The sequence below is a fragment of the Aulonocara stuartgranti genome (assembly GCF_965226115.1).
Source record: "Aulonocara stuartgranti genome assembly, chromosome: 3".
Classification (NCBI taxonomy): domain Eukaryota; kingdom Metazoa; phylum Chordata; class Actinopteri; order Cichliformes; family Cichlidae; genus Aulonocara; species Aulonocara stuartgranti.
Window position 1 is genome coordinate 18384844 of NC_138941.1, and position 17228 is coordinate 18402071.

General features: G+C 41.9%; 2 protein-coding genes across 2 annotated transcripts in view; one reads left to right on the forward strand and one right to left on the reverse strand.

Moving 5' to 3' along the window:
• Window positions 1-17228, reverse strand: part of LOC309700493 (uncharacterized protein) — a 2098293-nt gene that overhangs the window by 95634 nt on the left and 1985431 nt on the right. The window lies entirely within an intron of this gene.
• LOC309697464 (mitogen-activated protein kinase kinase kinase kinase 2-like) lies at window positions 64-13382 on the forward strand (the record flags this gene model as incomplete). The annotated part of the gene is made up of 11 exons (XM_082519372.1): window positions 64-71; window positions 6461-6552; window positions 6632-6755; window positions 6915-6973; window positions 7058-7195; window positions 8236-8406; window positions 8495-8566; window positions 8642-8728; window positions 8811-8881; window positions 8985-9040; window positions 11852-13382. The coding sequence occupies 11 exons, from the start codon at window positions 64-66 to the stop codon at window positions 11937-11939; spliced, it is 966 nt and encodes a 321-aa protein (XP_082375498.1). The 3' UTR covers window positions 11940-13382.

Here is a 17228-nt window from a genome sequence, read left to right on the forward strand (position 1 = left end):
AACAGCATCGGCGTGGTGTTAATGGTTTGCTTTTGTTTTGGCGAGCGCCCCGTGAATGAGAATATGACCAGGTAAACCCGCGACATTTTTAAATAGTTTGTCGTTCAACAGCAACAAGACTGACGGAGTGTGTTTGAGGAAACCTCACAAATGTCACAGATGAAATATTTGGTGTTTATTTGCTGGTTTGTCGGTAGCAGCTCCTTCAAAGTAAGTCTACCACACATCTGTTTGACCAACGCCAGTTGATTTGGATCACCGGTCCAAACAATTTGAACGATTGTTGTGTTTCCTTTTGTGTTGAGTTTGACTGATATTTGCTGGATAGCAAATGTTTTAAAGCTATGCAACCTTTATCTGCACATAGCAGTTAAACTGTTTAGATCAATCTTTATTGATAATATACATTATTTATTTATGAATTACTGTGTACACAAGAATAAGTTAATGTATTAAGATAAACTGGCTGAAAGTTTTGTATTATTCTTGTGATTTTTTTTATTGGCCCTGTTTATTTACAGGCCAGGTGACCCTTTAGGGGTTTAAAATGCCGAGCCAATGAACGGCTGGGAGCAGGAATCTTTCTTCACTGAAGCTTCCACTTCCACGGGTCTGGTAGGAAGTTGTCCAAGCCAACAAAACAAACAGACAAAAAATCCATCTATCAATCACCTGGATCACCTGTTGAGAAAGAAAAAAGAGAAAACAAGCAAACAAAAGAGAGCAATATAATAAACAACATCACCGCGATGATCTATGTGAATATAACTGTAAATACTAAATATTGAATATTATTGTGCAGCACGTAAGATCGACAGCGCACAGTGTGCTTTGAGGTAGCAGCCAAAATGCAAGGCAAGTTTATTTATATCGCACAATTCAACAACAAGGTGATCCCAAGTTCTTTACAGAACATTAAAAAACAAAAACGGATAAAAAGCATGATTTAAACGTGACGTGCCCGTGAGCTCCGCCGGCAGCCAGCTGTGCCAGAGTGACCGAGCCCCAGGCTGAGAGGCCAAAGGCACCGCACCCTGAAGGAGCCCGAGCGAGCCCCAGGCTCCAGGCCCCGACAAGCAGTACCTGGACGCCCATCCCCAGACACAAAGAACCACCAATGCACCGATGTCTGAAGGCGTCTGCCACTGGCAGGGGGAGTGGTGGGGGGAGATAGGCCTCCATACCTTGGAGGGCCTGAGATGTCCCCAGAGAGGTGGCGTCTGATACCCGACCTGACATATGGACACAGACAAACAGGCACACACAGATACAAACATCCATTCCCACCCTCATGCTCTCATATGCAATTACTCAGCAGCAGGTAAGCGCATAGCCCCTCCTGGTAGCCCTCAATGTCTACGTGTATTTAAAATTGAGAGGTGGGCAACGGCGCCAGGGGTGAGGTTGTACACCCTGATGTGATTCTGATCTTGGAAACATTAAAGACATTCATAGCCAGACTGCTGACTTTGTGTTTTTATTCAGTCGCCTAACAGAAGTGCAGTGAGAAACGATTTACCCCATCCTGATTTCTTAGCTATTTGCATATTTGCCACACTTACGTGTTTCAGATCGTGAAGCAAATTTTTATGATAGATAAAGATGACCAGAGTCAGCATAAAATAAAGCTTTTACATGTATTGCTGGGAGGTCGGCAGCTCCCTCCACTGCTTGGCCCTCTGTGAAAAACAACTGGGATCCAGCTTCCCTGTGATGCTGAATTATATAAGTGGACAAAAATAAATAGATAGAAGGATGGATGATTGTATTTTGTGTACAATCGTTGAAGTGTAAAAAGGGTTGGCCCTCCGTGGTGCCCTAAGCAAAGTTTGATTTTTGGGGCCCTTTAATAGTGCCAATAATAGTGATTAATGATCACCTACTATAAATGTATTTCATTTTCTAATGTTGATGTTGTTGTAATCCACAGTGAAAAATGTCATAAAAACAGATAACAAATTTGCAACTTTCATGAAAAATGTTTTCATTAATATTTAAAAAAAAAAAACAAAAAACACCTCCCCCTGCTGGCCACACAGAGAAACAATAGATAAAACTTGAGAGCTGCACAGTTGCAGCAGTGTGGTTTACGTCATTCTGTTGTCAGCCTGTTGTCAGCCTGTTTTACACATCGGTGGTTTCTTATTGACGTGTAAAAAGATCTGAAATCGTAGTAAATTCAGCTGCTATTGTGGGCTGCGGATGATTTACACTTAACATTTTAATAACTGGGTATTGACTGTCATAGGCCCAATGTTCCCTCTAATTTTTCAGGTGTCTGAGCGAACACACAAACTCCCTGAGCGGTTCCTTGGACCACTGTGAGCGACAGCAGACGTGTGCACTGTGGTCACGCCGGCATCGAATCCATCCAAGTTTCATGGTTTATTAAAATAATCAAATTACAGCGTTTACATTTATGTTAGACTACTTTTAATGAACTGCTTCAGCCCATTTACAATGAAAATGTAAAAGAAATCTTGTTCATGACCTGTGTAGTATGTTAACACTATTGGAAGTACAAATAACTTGAACTCCAATTTAGAAAACACAACTTTTTTTTTTTTTTTATAAAGCTCTGACTTGTATTATGAGTCCGTGGTCTGGGAGAGAGTCTGTAACTCTCTGTCTCCAAAATACTGTATATAATGACCAAAGCTGGGAAATTAATCAATCAATCAATCTTTATTTATAAAGCACTTTTCATACAAAAAAAGTAGCACAAAGTGCTTTACATGGTTAAAAGCACCCCACCCCGCCCTCCAACTAACCCCCCACACTCTCATTAACATAAACAATCGTGAATGCACCCATATCCCCCCCCAGCCAGGCTGAGAGGACCCCCAGAGCCCCAGCAGCCACGGTCGATCACAGCCCCGGTGCAGAGAGCCCCCTCCGAGGAAACACTGGAGATATGTCACAATAGGATATATACAGGGTAAAAAGATAAAGTAAATAAGAACGGGATACAATAGAAATAGTAAGAAGATAAAAAATGAGTAAGAATAAAATCAATAAATATTAGGTAAAACCTAAATTAATAAATAGAATAACAGGATAGAATAAATAAGCATAAAATAAATAAACGTTAGGTGAAAGATAAATTAAAAAGGTGGTCTTGAGCCTGTTCTTAAAAACATGTTCGTTCTCTGCGGCCCTGAGCTCCTCCGGCAGGCTGTTCCACAGACGAGGACCATACCACTGAAAAGCTGCCTCTCCGTGAGTATGTGTGCTGTCTTTGGGAACAGTCAAAAGGCCAGTACCAGAGGACCTCAAGGTCCACGAGGGTTCGTATGGTAAAAGCAGATCTGAGAGATAAGACGGCCCAAATCAAATTCAAATTCAAATTTTATTTGTCACGTATACAGTCGTACACAGTCATACACAGTACGATATGCAGTGAAATGCTTGGACAACTGCTCGTGACCTAAAGAAAAAAAAAAAAGGAAATAAATAGGAAATAAATAGGAAATAAATAGGAAAAATTAAAAAGGGTAAATTTAACTAGGAGGGAATAAGATATAAATTAAGGTTAAAAATGAAATAACTGTACAACACAAATTAGAATGAAGGGTAAATTTAACTGGGAGAATAAGATAAAATATATAAATTAAAGTTGAAAATAAAATAACTGTACAACAAAATACACAATATAGAACTATATAAGAATGTATGAAGAAATATAAATAAATAAATATATACACAATAACAGCAGCTGTACAAGTATTAACTGGAAATGAAGAATATAGTGACCAGTGTTGTGCAATCCACATTATGTCTTGCGCAGTGCAAATATGCTTAAAGTGATTTAAGTGATGAAGTGAAAACAATGTCCAGAAAGTCCAGTGTGTGTGTAAGAACCATATGTGTGGGTCAGTACTGTGTGGTGGTGTGATTGTGATTGAGAGACCGTATCGCCTGCGGGAAGAAGCTCCTCCTCAGTCTCTCTGTGTTGGTCTTCAGGGAGCGGAATCGCTTTCCTGACCTCAGCAGAGAGAACAGTCTGTTGTTGGGATGGCTGAGGTCCTTCACGATCTTCCTGGCCTTGGTCCAGCACCGCCTGCTGTAGATTGAGTGCAGGTCAGGGAGCTCGGAGCAGATGGTGCGCTCAGCTGACCGCACAACCCTCTGTAGAGCTCGTCTGTCCAGCATGGTGCTGTTCCCGAACCAGGTTAAGATGTTTCCCGTCAGGATGCTCTCTATGGTGCACGAGTAAAAGTTCCTGAGCACCTTGGAGGGCAGTTGGAAGTCTCTCAAGCGTCTGAGGTGGTAGAGACGCTGTCGGGCCTTTTCACCACGGTGTTGATGTGACAGGACCATGACAGGTCCAGCGTGATGTGAACTCCGAGGTATTTGAAGCTGTCCACTCTCTCCACTGGGCACTCGTTGATGACAGGGGTCTGGTAGTTCCTCTCCTGCTTAGTGCTGAAGTCCACTATCAGCTCCTTTGTCTTACTGACGTTTAGAAGGAGGTTGTTCCTCTGGCACCAGTTCTCCAGATTCCTAATCTCCTTCAGGTAGGCCGTCTCGTTGTTATCAGAGATCAGGCCCACCACGACGGTGTCGTCAGCAAACTTGATGATGGTGGTGGAGCTGGTAGTGGCCACACAGTCATATGTGTACAGAGAGTACAGCAGGGGGCTCAGAACACACCCCTGGGGGGCTCCAGTGCTGAGAGTGGTGGAGGCTGAGACATGTCCGCCCATCCTTACTGCCTGTGGTCTGCCAGTTAGGAAGTTGGAGATCCACTGACACATAGATGAGCTGAGTCCCAGATGCTCCAGCTTGGTGGTGAGTGTGGAGGGAATTATGGTATTAAATGCAGAGCTGTAGTCTATGAAGAGCATTTTAACATAATTCCCCCTTCTAGTGTCCAAGTGAGTGAGTGATGTGTGGAGGAGATGAGAGATGGCATCGTCTGTGGAACGATTTGGACGGTAAGCGAACTGTAGTGGGTCCAGTGTGTCTGGTAGTGAAGAAATGATGAAGTCTCTGACCAGGCGTTCAAAGCACTTCATCACTACTGAGGTGAGGGCTACAGGGCGATAGTCATTGAGAGAAGCAGACCATTAAGACATTTAAAAACCAATAAAAGAACTTTAAAATCGATCCTGAAATACACGGGGAGCCAATGCAGCGATTCTAAAACCGGTGTACTGTGGGCCCACCCTCTGGTCTTCGTCAGCACACGAGCTGCAGTTTTGTAAAAGTTGTAAGGGTGATATATTCTTTTTGGGGAGACCAGAGAGCAGGGCGTTACAGCAATCAATGCGACTGGTAATAAAAGCATGCATCAACATATATAGCTGAATTTTTTTAATATTTTGTACACAATAACAGAATAATTTCAGAAAAACACAAAATGACTGGTGTCAATATTATTTGCCCCACAAAAAAGGTCGAATATAAAACAATATTGCAAATATTGCACAGTTGAAAAAAAAAAAAGCACTACAGCTCAGTTGTTCCCGCCATCCTTTGTCCTCCTGTTTCCCCTCCCTCTCCCCTCCAACGACGAGTTTGATGGTGTTACGGATTCAAATATTGGGGATGGATACAAGAGGAAAAACCACAATAACAACACTGGTCCGACCGGGTTGAGTCAAACGATGATTTTAATGATCACACGCGTGGGAGATGGACACCGTACGCAGACAGCATCAGATCTCAAAATGGTGGAGCATTGATCAAACTCTTATAGCCTCTAGTGGCCCCCACCTTATCATAAAAGCCTAAACATTCACATGCTTTCTCTCACACGGCGCCTAAGCTACGACCTTGGCTCCCTGTTTATCTGCTCCTGCTGAGATGGGGCAGAAAACTCCAGCATGTTCTGTTCTCTTCTAATCAGACAAATAAGGCGATGACTTTCTGCGAACAGTATTTCTTATAACTCAGCAGTATAATGCATCATGAAACAATATCATTCATTCACAATAAATCAGCAGTCTAATGTAATGCAAATCAGTTTAACAAATGCAATAGTTATCACCTTCTTCTAATTCAGGAGAATAATGCAAACTAAAACTACATAATAATTCACAATCTTCAATTAGGGGTCTAACGTGGCATAAAATAATATTAGAATACCACACTGGCAAACTTCTCCCAATGTTTCCACTGAGGTTAGGTTTAGGTTTGGAGTAAATCATGGATGTGCGCACGTGTTTGTGTGCAGCTTGTAGTGCAAACGTGCGTGCAGAATTCATGCAGACATGTGTAACTGGTCGTTTTGAGGTAGAAAAGAGTGATGCGCGGTCAAGCTGGTAGTTGAAAGTGTCAGTCAGAGTAGAAGAGCATTGTGTAAAAATGCAAGTAATAACAAAAAAGTGCAAGTCATTAATCGCATCACCCTGAAAAACCTGAGTAAGGAGTGCAGCTCCTGATGAAAGGAGGAGCACTGAAAACCAGGAAATGATGTTTCTGGAACAGTCTGATGACTGAAGCTGGATGTTTGAAGTCTCAGTGAACTGCTTGTCTTTTCCCCACAGCTCCTCCCTCAGCGATGTATATGGCTATATGTTATGAACAATGTGCTGATGTCCGTATCAGGTAACAAACAGCGTGACACAAACGGAGAACATTGTGTCCACTCGATAATATGCTGCTCTAAAAAGCCTCCATCCTGCAGGCAAGTCGGCCCAGCTTTACTCGCACAGCCTGCCAGCTCTGTTTGAACAGAAAGGACATCTGCACAAGAAACACAGCAGCCTGTCGCTCAGCACCAACCGCCTCACTGAGCGGATCAGTCTCAGGTACGACACGCCATCACAGATGCAGGGAAACAGGAGCTGTAGGTGCAGCAGTGTTAATAATGTCATGTATGATGCTACCACTTGATTTTGAGGAAGGAGGATACTGTAAACCCAATTTTGTCTGCTTGTTCTGACCTGGATATTCTCTGTTGGCCACAGAAAGTTTACCATATCTGTAAAGATTCCTGACACTAAAGGTTGTAGGAGGTGCAGTGTAGGTAAGCAATGCCGAGTTACTCTGGTCAGTCTGTTTGTTCACGGAGAACAACTGCAGACACTTAGTCCTGCTCTCTCTGTTTCAGCAAGAAACCCATACACAGATAGTACATATCTGTGCGGGGCTGTCCCATCTGGCCTGGTTTTACTCTTGTGGTATGAGCCTCTTCAAAAGTTCATGCATCTAAAGGTTTGTACAGATATGTCGAACTTGCCACCTGAATAAATGTCTTCCTTTCTAACTCTACCCCAATTTCCACAATGCAAACCAGCCATTAGACCTGGATTACATAAAAGTAGACAGACAGCATATCAAAATCTGAAGCTGAAGAATGTAATTGATTTTTTTTAATAACATATGCATACTTTTTATTCAAGCCCAACAAGATTTTAGAGACTAAATAAAAGAAACGTTGTATAAACGCCGTCCAAAAACACCAACAGCACCTTCTCTGGGTCCAAGCTCGTGTAACTGAATGGTTACCATGTGTTTTCTGTGCTACAGGAACAGTGTTATCAGCACACAGTTCAACGCCAGCATGCACCATTAGATCACATAGCACAGATAATTGACAGTTTTTTTGTGAATGTCTCGCACATTTCATAACGATAATGTATGTACTGTGAGAACAGAGCTCTGTGTTAAGCCTGTCTGCAGTCCTAACACAGTGCTGCTTGGAGAAACACGCCTGTGCCACAACATTATGGAAAAGTGGCATCAGTCCAAAGACGTGCAGTTAGGGGATGGATGGATGGATGGATGGATGGATGGATGGATGGATGGAAGGATGGATCGACGGGTGGATGGATGGATGGATGGACGGCTGGATGGATGGATGGATGGATGGATGGAGGGATGGGTGGATGGATGGATGGATGGATGGACGGATGGGTGGACGGGTGGATGGATGGATGGACGGGTGGATGGATGGATGGATGGACGGATGGATGGATGGATGGATGGGTGGGTGGATGTTTGGACGAACAGATGGACGGGTGGATGGATGGATGGATGGATGGATGGATGGATGAATGGATGGACGGCTGGACGGATGGACGGGTGGATGGATGGATGGATGGATGGATGGATGGATGGATGGGTGGGTGGATGGATGGATGGATGGGTGGATGGCATCGGTTTATCTTTAATCTCAAGATTTAATAATCATACAAGAATTCTGTTGTGCTGTTTTTGACGGTTGTATGAACAGGTTCAGCTCAGGTTTAACAAGCATCACTTAACCATCCATGAGAATTTATTTAGTTTTTTTTGTTTTCCTTGGTGACTGTTTCACAGCAACTCGCCATCAGACTCCCAGATTCTCTTCTCAGCTGTGTGTTGGAGTGAGAGACTGTAGTAATGATAAACCACCAACCGGCCAACAGCTCAGGTTTGATATTATAGAGCTGAACGGCGCTCCTGTTCCAGTGCCAGGTAGGACCGTTTCTGCGTGTCTCTGCTGACTTCCTGAAGCTTCAAGCTTCAACTTGTTGCAACAAGCTTCCTTCTTTCCGTGCATCAGGAGATAGTGGAGCACTCAGAGTCGTGCAGGTAACCCAGCTGGACCGAGACACTGTTCTCATCACCTTGGAAAGTAAGTCCCCTCGCATATTGTGAATCCTTCAAATGTCTTTCATGCTCATTCTCAATCTGTGTACTGTTTGGACAGGAACTGTAAAGATCGTGAACCTGCAAGGACTTCCATCCAGACAGCTGGCTGCAGAAATAGTCTTTGACTTCCCCATTGAAACACTAGGTAGAAATGATGATGTGACAAACAAAGTGAATGAGAGCTGATGTGTGTCCTGAAAGCTGAGTGACACCTCCTGTTCTGTCAGTCTGCTTGCAGGATAGTGTGCTGGCGTTCTGGAAGCATGGCCTCAAAGGGAGGAGTTTCCATTCAGATGAGGTGATGAACTAGTAAATTCATCCAACGTTGGCTGAGCTCGTATCATGTGCTTATCATATTAGTTCTAAGTCATTACACATGTGAATTTTCACTTTATGTGCAGGTAACACAAGAAATTACAGATGAGAGTCGTGTGTTCAGAGTTCTGGGAACAAACAGGTATGTTAACTGTATGCTGACAAGAGCTATCAATCACTGTGAGAAACTAGTAATCCTAGTACATCAGAAGTAATCAGGATAGTATTTTTCTTGATACTATTGTTAATAGACCTGGAAGTGATTTTCAGAGTAGCATGTGGAAGTAGCATGAATACTGCTAGCATTAATGGTAGCATTAAAGCAGGAGTCACACTAGAGTGTTTGTTCTGTTGGTTACTCAGATCCAAGGATTTAGGAAATGCAGCCTATGTGTTTGCATGCAGCCCTCCAAAGAAAAACAGCCATTAAAGTTACCAACTACCGTCTACCTGACACTTTGTACAGAAAACTACTTTCCTTAGTGCTAATTTTCTTTATTCTAGTGCCAAATCACAACAATAGTCACTTCAAGACACTGTATATTGTAAGGTAAAGGCCCTGCAATTATGGTGCACAAAGGTGAAAAACTCCCTTTTAGCAGGTGAAAACCTGAACCAGGCTGGGGGAGGGGCGGGCATCTGCTGCGATTGGTTGGGGGGGTGAGAGGAGGAAGACGGGACAAAGACAATCTGGGGAAGAGAGCCAGAGAATATTCTCAACTAATGATTGAATGCAGAGAGGTGTTTAAACAGATAGTGAGTGAAAAGGGCGACTGAAGAAGAAACACTTGGTGCATCACGGGAACCCGCCAGCAGCCTAGACTTAGGCTAACTAAGGGAGGATTCAGGGAAGAAAGGAAAGTTTGAAGCCTAATGTTAAAAGTAGAGAGGGTGTCTGTCTCCCAAACCCAAACTGGAAGCTGGTTCCACAGAAGTGGTGGCTGTAGTTCAGGTGGGGGAGCAGGTCACCTACTCCCCGTCTACATGCCAGATATCCTGCATGAAAGTTGCTCTTCGGTGCATCCGTCAGAGTATGAATGGGTGTGAACGGGTGAATGAGGCAAGCTTTGAGTGCTCAGAGTAGAAAACCACTATATAAGAACCGGTCCATTTACCATTTACCAAGAGGGGCCTGGAAACCGAAGGGTCTGGCTCCCATTTTACTTTTAAATACTTGGAACGAAGTGCTCTAATGGGGTGATATGGTACTATAAGGTCATTAAGATAAGACAGGGGCTGATTATTCAAAACCTTTTATGTGAGGATTTTGAATCTTTTATTCTGGATAAAACAGGGAGCCAATAAATGTTCTGTTTCTAGTCCCTGTCAGGACTCTTGCTGCAGCATGTTGCTCAGAGCAGTCTGGAATTGATTTTTGACTAAATAATTAAAACTAATAATAATATATTACTATATTATATTACTAACAAATCCAGGACACCCCTGTTGATCCAGCAGCTCTTAATGAAGTTTGTAATAAGAATCGTGGTGAGTTCATTAGAAATATTTCACTTTTCTTTTTTAAATCAGTCATTACTGGAATCATCTGAAGTGCAAAAACAGTGGGATTATATATGAGAAGGACGGACTCAAAGACTGTCGTGTATCACATATGTATTACATAGATGTCCAAAATCAATGCATCATTAATGAAACTGAAACAAAAGTACTGAATTTCATGTGGAAGACCAAACCTCAGCATTCAGGAAAGTCTTATACAGGAGCAAAGATAATGGACGTTACCCGGAGTTTTCCACTGTGAAACCAGGAATAACAGCTTAAAAATGTTGTTGGATTTCTGTGATCTAAATCATTGTCAGCCTGGCAGGCAAATAGCGTGGACACCAAAGTTTGTGAACGTGATAACCTGAGAACAAAGACATGTAGGATTTTAAATCGGTACTGTTAAGGTTCAAAATACTGGGGATGGAGACAAGAGAAAAATCACAATAACAACACTGGTCCGGTCGGGTTGAGTCAAACGATGATGATCACACGCGTGGGAGATGGACACTGATGCAGACAGCATCAGATCTCAAAATGGTGGAGCATTGCTCAAACTCTTATAGCCTCTGGTGCCTCCACCTTATCATAAAAGCCTAAACATTCACATGCTTTTCTCTCACACGGCGCCTAAGCTACGACCTTGGCTCCCCGTTTATCTGCTCCTGCTGAGTTGGGGCAGAAAACTCCAGCATGCTCTGTTCTCTTCTAATCAGACAAATAAGGCGATGGCTTTCTGCAGCAGTATTATGCATCATAAAACAATATCATTCATCCACAATAAATCAGCAGTCTACTTTAATGCAAATCAGTTTAACTAATGCAATAGTTATCAGCTTCTTCTAATTCAGGAGAATAATGCAAACTAAAACTACATAATAATTCACAATCTTTAATTAGGGGTATAACATGGCATAAAATAATATTATAATCTAACAGTACCATAGGTGTGTCTATTGGGAGGCTGAGGCTTGGCGCTGGTGGCTGCCAGTACTAAGTATTATTATACAACCCTTATTTAGTGGATCTTATCTTCTTTCCTTGTGTTTCAGTTAGTTTTTACTCAAACTGGGTGTAGAAGGAATCCCTGCAAAGGTTTCTTTTTCTTCTGTGTTATGTTTTATGTATTTCTCAGCTCTTTGCTTCCTTTTTTCTACTTTAAACTTGTTTGTATGCTGGTGTGTAAATGTTCACACTTATCATAAAGTTTAAAAAAGTAGTAGGCGTGGTGATGAGCAGGAACAGGAGTAAAACTCCAGTAAGTGTACCAGTACTGTACCAGTGTGTAGCATTAAAGTCAAACTACAGTGGTTGTAGTATCAGTAGAGTAGTGTTAGTACTAGAGGTGGGAGGAGTAGAAGCAGGTGGAGGCACTGGCTTTAGGTTAGTACTGCCTTTCTCTGGTTCTCCTTTACAACTCATCTCCTTCTCATTTGCTGACAATGTGCAGAGCCATCATCCTTCAGAGCACACCGACTGATGACCCGTCAGCACTGAGCAGCCTGTACATCCTGACAGGACACGAAAGCAGCTACTGAGAGAGGACACCGGGCTCATTCGACGGTGTTACCAAAGAAAAGCACAGCCTGTCTGTAACTGTGGGGTGGAAACGATGCTCTGTTTCACTGAGGCTGTGCCAGGAAACGGTTCAATGCTGGGAATGACAAATGTTAGGAAGGTATCCTGCTGACTGTCCAGCCTTCACCTGTACACAAGACACCTGTCAAGGTCCTCGCTGGGGTTATAGTTGATAAAGCTTTCTAGCTTTTCTTGTCTATTCAGCTTACCTGCTTAAATCAGACCTTTCTGTTAAAGCTAATGCAGACTCCACTGATCCGCCCGCTCAGTGTGGACGGGAGAATAACCTGAACATGGCCTCTGGGACATCATCATACTGATGTTATGAAGCGCTCAGTCAGGTTTTCTTCTTGATCAGGCTGAGGGGCAGACTGAGTGTGTTTTGGTGCCTCAACATTCAGTCATATTCTGTAAAGCCATTTTCTGTCTGCATGCTGCACATAAACTCTTTGGACCAGAGTGCTGTGACACCTACACCTTACACCTGCAGGAGCTGCTCGGCCATAGAAAGCTGCTCTGTGAAGTGCACGGCTTTTTTGCCAGTGTTGATTTTATGGGTTTAATGTAATAACTAATTTTTCACATCATCGTCTGAGTCGTAATCCCAACGAGGAAACCTGGAATGTAAAACTTGATGGACGCTCCAGCTGAAGAGTGAAGTGTCAGACTTTTAATGGATCTTTCAAGCATTAGCGTACTTACAATGGCAGAAACAGTGCCACGTCTAAAGCATAGGAGCCATCTTCATCTCATGCTTCCCATTTCATGCAAGTTTCTTCTCATCCTCAGATGGACAGAATTTGGTTTGCTGACTTCATTCAGTCACACCATACTAGAGCATAAAAAGTGGAAATAAACTGGTCAGTAAGAAAGTGTGATGCTTGAAAGTATAGCGTAAGGACAGCAGCAGCACTGCATTTACAGCTGATATGATGACTTCAGCATCTTTAAAGAACTGTGAAGGAATTATCAGTGCTAACACAACCTTAAGCACGTGATGTGACCGTATACACTGCTTACACTTTCAGTATCCTTACTTAAAGAGAACATCTCAGAAAAAAGTACAGTTAGCAAGAAGCTTTGAGAACAAGGCAGTGTTATTGTATGCTAACCACCGTGGTGGTGTAGCTTGTCCTGATAAAAAGTGAATGTGGTCACATTATACTTGTTAACTAAAATGAAAAAATACAATAATTCCACTACATGGGTAAAGATATTTATGATATTTATGGAAAGGGTACTATAAAAGTAACACTGGCCTTTCCATGAGAGAAACTTGAAGTACAGTATGCATGTTGAGATTAATGTTTGTTTAATATGTTTTTGCTACTATGTGAAGATGTGATGTTATTAACAACACAGAATAGACAGAAATAAAGATTTTCATATCTCTTGGAGTTTTATGAAGAGTTTGTTGGGTTGTTCTTCTTTGAATGTGTGGATCGATGCTTCTGCGATTTATATCTTAATCCTTCAATTTGTAAAAAACATTTTGAATTCCGTTTGAGAAGATAAATGAAGGTTCTTGCGTTCAAGTGGAGGCTCTAGCAGACTGAGAAAGTAACTGCATAACTGGTCAAAGGAGCTTGTAAAGAAAAGCGTCTGGACTTCTTTAAGTTACTTGAAGACGTTTCACCTCTCATCCGAGAAGCTTCTTCAGTTCTAAGGTCAAATGGTGGAGAGTCCCAGATAACTGCATAACTATGTTATTCCTGCACCCATAGCAGCAAGTAAGTGAAGGCAGTGAGGAGCGCTGATGAGTTCTCAGATCACTCAGTCAGTCTCTGAGCGTCACCTTTATTGTGATCGCGCACTTTAAGCTTTCATGCCTGTATTTTTGCACAATTGTGATAATACTGTATTGAAAGAAATCTGTGCACAGACGAACATGGGGTGGCTTTGCTCAGGTAGTAGAGGAAGGTGCTTCAATCCCCGTCTGCATGCCAAATATCCCTGGGCAAGATACCAACCCAGAGTTGCTCTCCGAATGTGTGTGAACATTACACAGAAAGTGCTTACAGAGAAAAGTGCTTGCGTACACCTGAATGAGGCAAGTTCTTTAAAGTGCTTTGAGTACTATATAAGAACCAGTCCATTTACATCGCCAAAGCACTCAATACTCTCTTTACGAAGTTCTCTGTAGTTTGTTTCTCCAGCACCATATTTGACCGCGGTCAAGTGAGCCCTCACTTACGACCACACAGTCAAGCCAGCCGCACCTAAAATGTTGTTGCACTATTCTTATGCATATTACGGTACGGGTGCCGACTGGCTTGGAAATGCAGTCTTTTGTGTCCTGACCAGAGATGGGCAGTAACGCGTTACTTGTAATCCGATTACTTTTTTCAAGTAACAAGTAAAGTAAGGGATTACTATTGCAAAAACGATAATTAGATTACCGTTACTTTCCCGTAGGAACGCTGCGTTACTAAAACAGTGATTTTTTTGCGAGAATGTCTCATGACAGTGACGTAAGCAAGTGCAACGTCCGTGACAACAGCTGTGTGCAGATCAACAATGGATAATATATCGAGTGCGGTAGAGAATATGAGCGTGCAGCGTTTAAAGCGTGGAAGTACTGACCTTACTTTGAGTTTGATTCCATAAAAAGTGACAAAAACATTAGTGTCCGTTGTGCGTGGGAAGAAAACTTCTTTTTACGGCAAAAAACCCCCCTAAACTTCCAAGCAAGCACCGAGTGCGCTACGACGTAATGGGAAAGTCACAGAGAAACTCGCGGATTCTTCAACTGACCGCGGCACACCTGCACCAGGGTAAACCTCCGCCTACCCTACTCCTGCTTTACAGGTGAAAATAGAGCCAAAGGACCGCTAGTCTTTGATTTTATTTATTTTCTGCTGTGTTTTACTTGCATCTATTTGAAAGACTGAGTGTAAACACAAAAAATATTTTATTTTATGTGCTGGAATGGGCAGAAAATAAGTTTAAATATTAAACAAATTTCTTCCAGTCAGAGAATGTTGCATATAATTCAATTTTTGCTTGATGCATAAAGTTAAAAGATTAAAACTAATTAAACAAGTTTTAAAAAGAGAGACTTTTCCATTTGATTACATTTTATATGATGAATTATGCAGAAAAAGTAGAATTGGGCTGAAAGATCTATCGCTTTATCACCTATTCAGGTTGTAAATCGTGTTTTTAAAAAGTAACTAAGTAATTAATTACTTTTGAAAATAAGTAATCAGTAAAGTAACAGGATTACTTTTTGGGGGAAGTAATCAGTAATTAGTTACTGATTACTTTTTTCAAGTAACTTGACCAACTCTGGTCCTGACACTATTGTACTTCACAATCCACTCCCAGTTTTGGTTCATCTCCACTTTTCCACTTTTTCCACTCCACCCTGTGATCCACAGCCCAAATTACTGTACGATTCAGAGAAAATTAACAGTAAAATTTACCCAATTTACTGTACTGTACTCTATATTTTCTCATATTTGAGCTCAGATTACAGGAAAACTGTAAGAGGTGACACTGATATCTCACTAGATTCTGACTCTGGGTGACCCCCACACACCCAAGATTACTGTACGGTTTCTGAGATTGCTTTGTTAACCCTCTCAAGGCAGGCGTTGCAGATATGCAACAGTTAAAAGCTAACAACCTGATCACCCCACATACATATTTCATGAGTTTTTTACTCAGAAGTACCACTGCAGGTATTCTTTTGTGCATTAGCAACAAAAACTTAATTTGAGCCTGAGAGGGTTAAGCATGAGTATGACAAAGGCTAAGAAAATATACTGCCTATAATAATATCAAATTTAAACAACAAATTACAAAATTGCCACACCTGCTGTTATTGCCAGGTGTTCGATAGAGCATTATTTAGTCATAAAAAATACATATCACTGAAATATCATCAGTAAAAGAAACACTCTGTCATGGTCCTGGGTCAGTGACCCAGTGCTTTTAGTTATCATTTTCTAGTTTATTATGATGATGATGATTATTATTATTGTTTGAGTTCTATGTGTGATATTCGGTCTGCCTTTGAGTCTGTGTCTCTGTCTGTCTATGGTGTCACCCCATCTGTTTGTGAAGCTGTCTGTTTAGATCTGTGTCTTGTTTGGTTCCCCGTGTCTGAGTTTCCTGTTTTATTGTGAAGGTCTCTGTCTGATGTGAGTATGTTCAGTTTACATTTCCCCTGTCCCATCAGCTCTGATTTCTCCCAGCTGTGTTGCCCTCCTGTCTCTCATCCCCTGATTACTGGTGTGTGTGTATTTAAGCCCTGTGTGTTCTCCTGCATGTTGCCAGTTCGGCCGTATTACTCAGTGTATCCACCGTGCCTTCTCCTTGCTTTTCATCGTCATTCTCCTCTGCTCGTTTTCAATCAGGATTGTGCTCTGTAGTTTAGTTGTTTCCCAGTTTAGTTTAGTTCGAGCCCCGTTTGCTGTTTGTCCACATTCTTTTTGTGTTCAATAAATCACCTTCACTTCTCCACGACTGCCTGTGATTGGATCCTCATTTATTCCGCACGGCTCGCCTCGGCAGCCGTGACACACTCACTATGTAAGACATGTTAGCAAATTCAGTTAATAAATAATGTATCAAATCTATACAGATGTTTGAAGGTATATTGCAAAGCATGTTTGTTTCTTATGGCTTACAAATGTGTTTGCCTTTAACATAATTTACATTTTATTTATACAGTTTCACAGACGAAACAAAATAGGTTTCCTGAACTGTTCTTCGTGGCCTAATTTTGAATCCTTCTGAGGGGGATGCATTATCCATGAAGGTGGGCAATTTGTTCGTCGATCTCTGACCCTCGCTGACTCTGACGCCTCCTAATTCTGCTTCCAGCCTCGCTGATTAATTTGTTGTCACTGATGCTGTCACCAGTTGTACACAACATCTCTGTTTGTCCACCAGTCTAATCTGTAATTCAGGTGAACCCAGAATTACCTGCATCTTTGTAATGTTTCAGAAAATATACACTATATGTTGATGGGCTTTGTCCCACTTTTCTTTCCTTTATAAGTAAGAATCTCTGTGGTTTTAATGACAATTCATATACAGATTGTGGAGGACATTTTATTCAACACTCAAAAAAGTTCCTCACCAGCAGACTGTAGTACAATTTCAGCCCACCGTTAATAAACCCATCCAATGCAGCGTTATCAGAGAAATTATGCAAGTGTTATGTTTGTATGTACTGGTAATCTATTTATCATTTATCATGATTCCTGCTCTGATGATTACTTTCTTCTCCTTCTGTAATT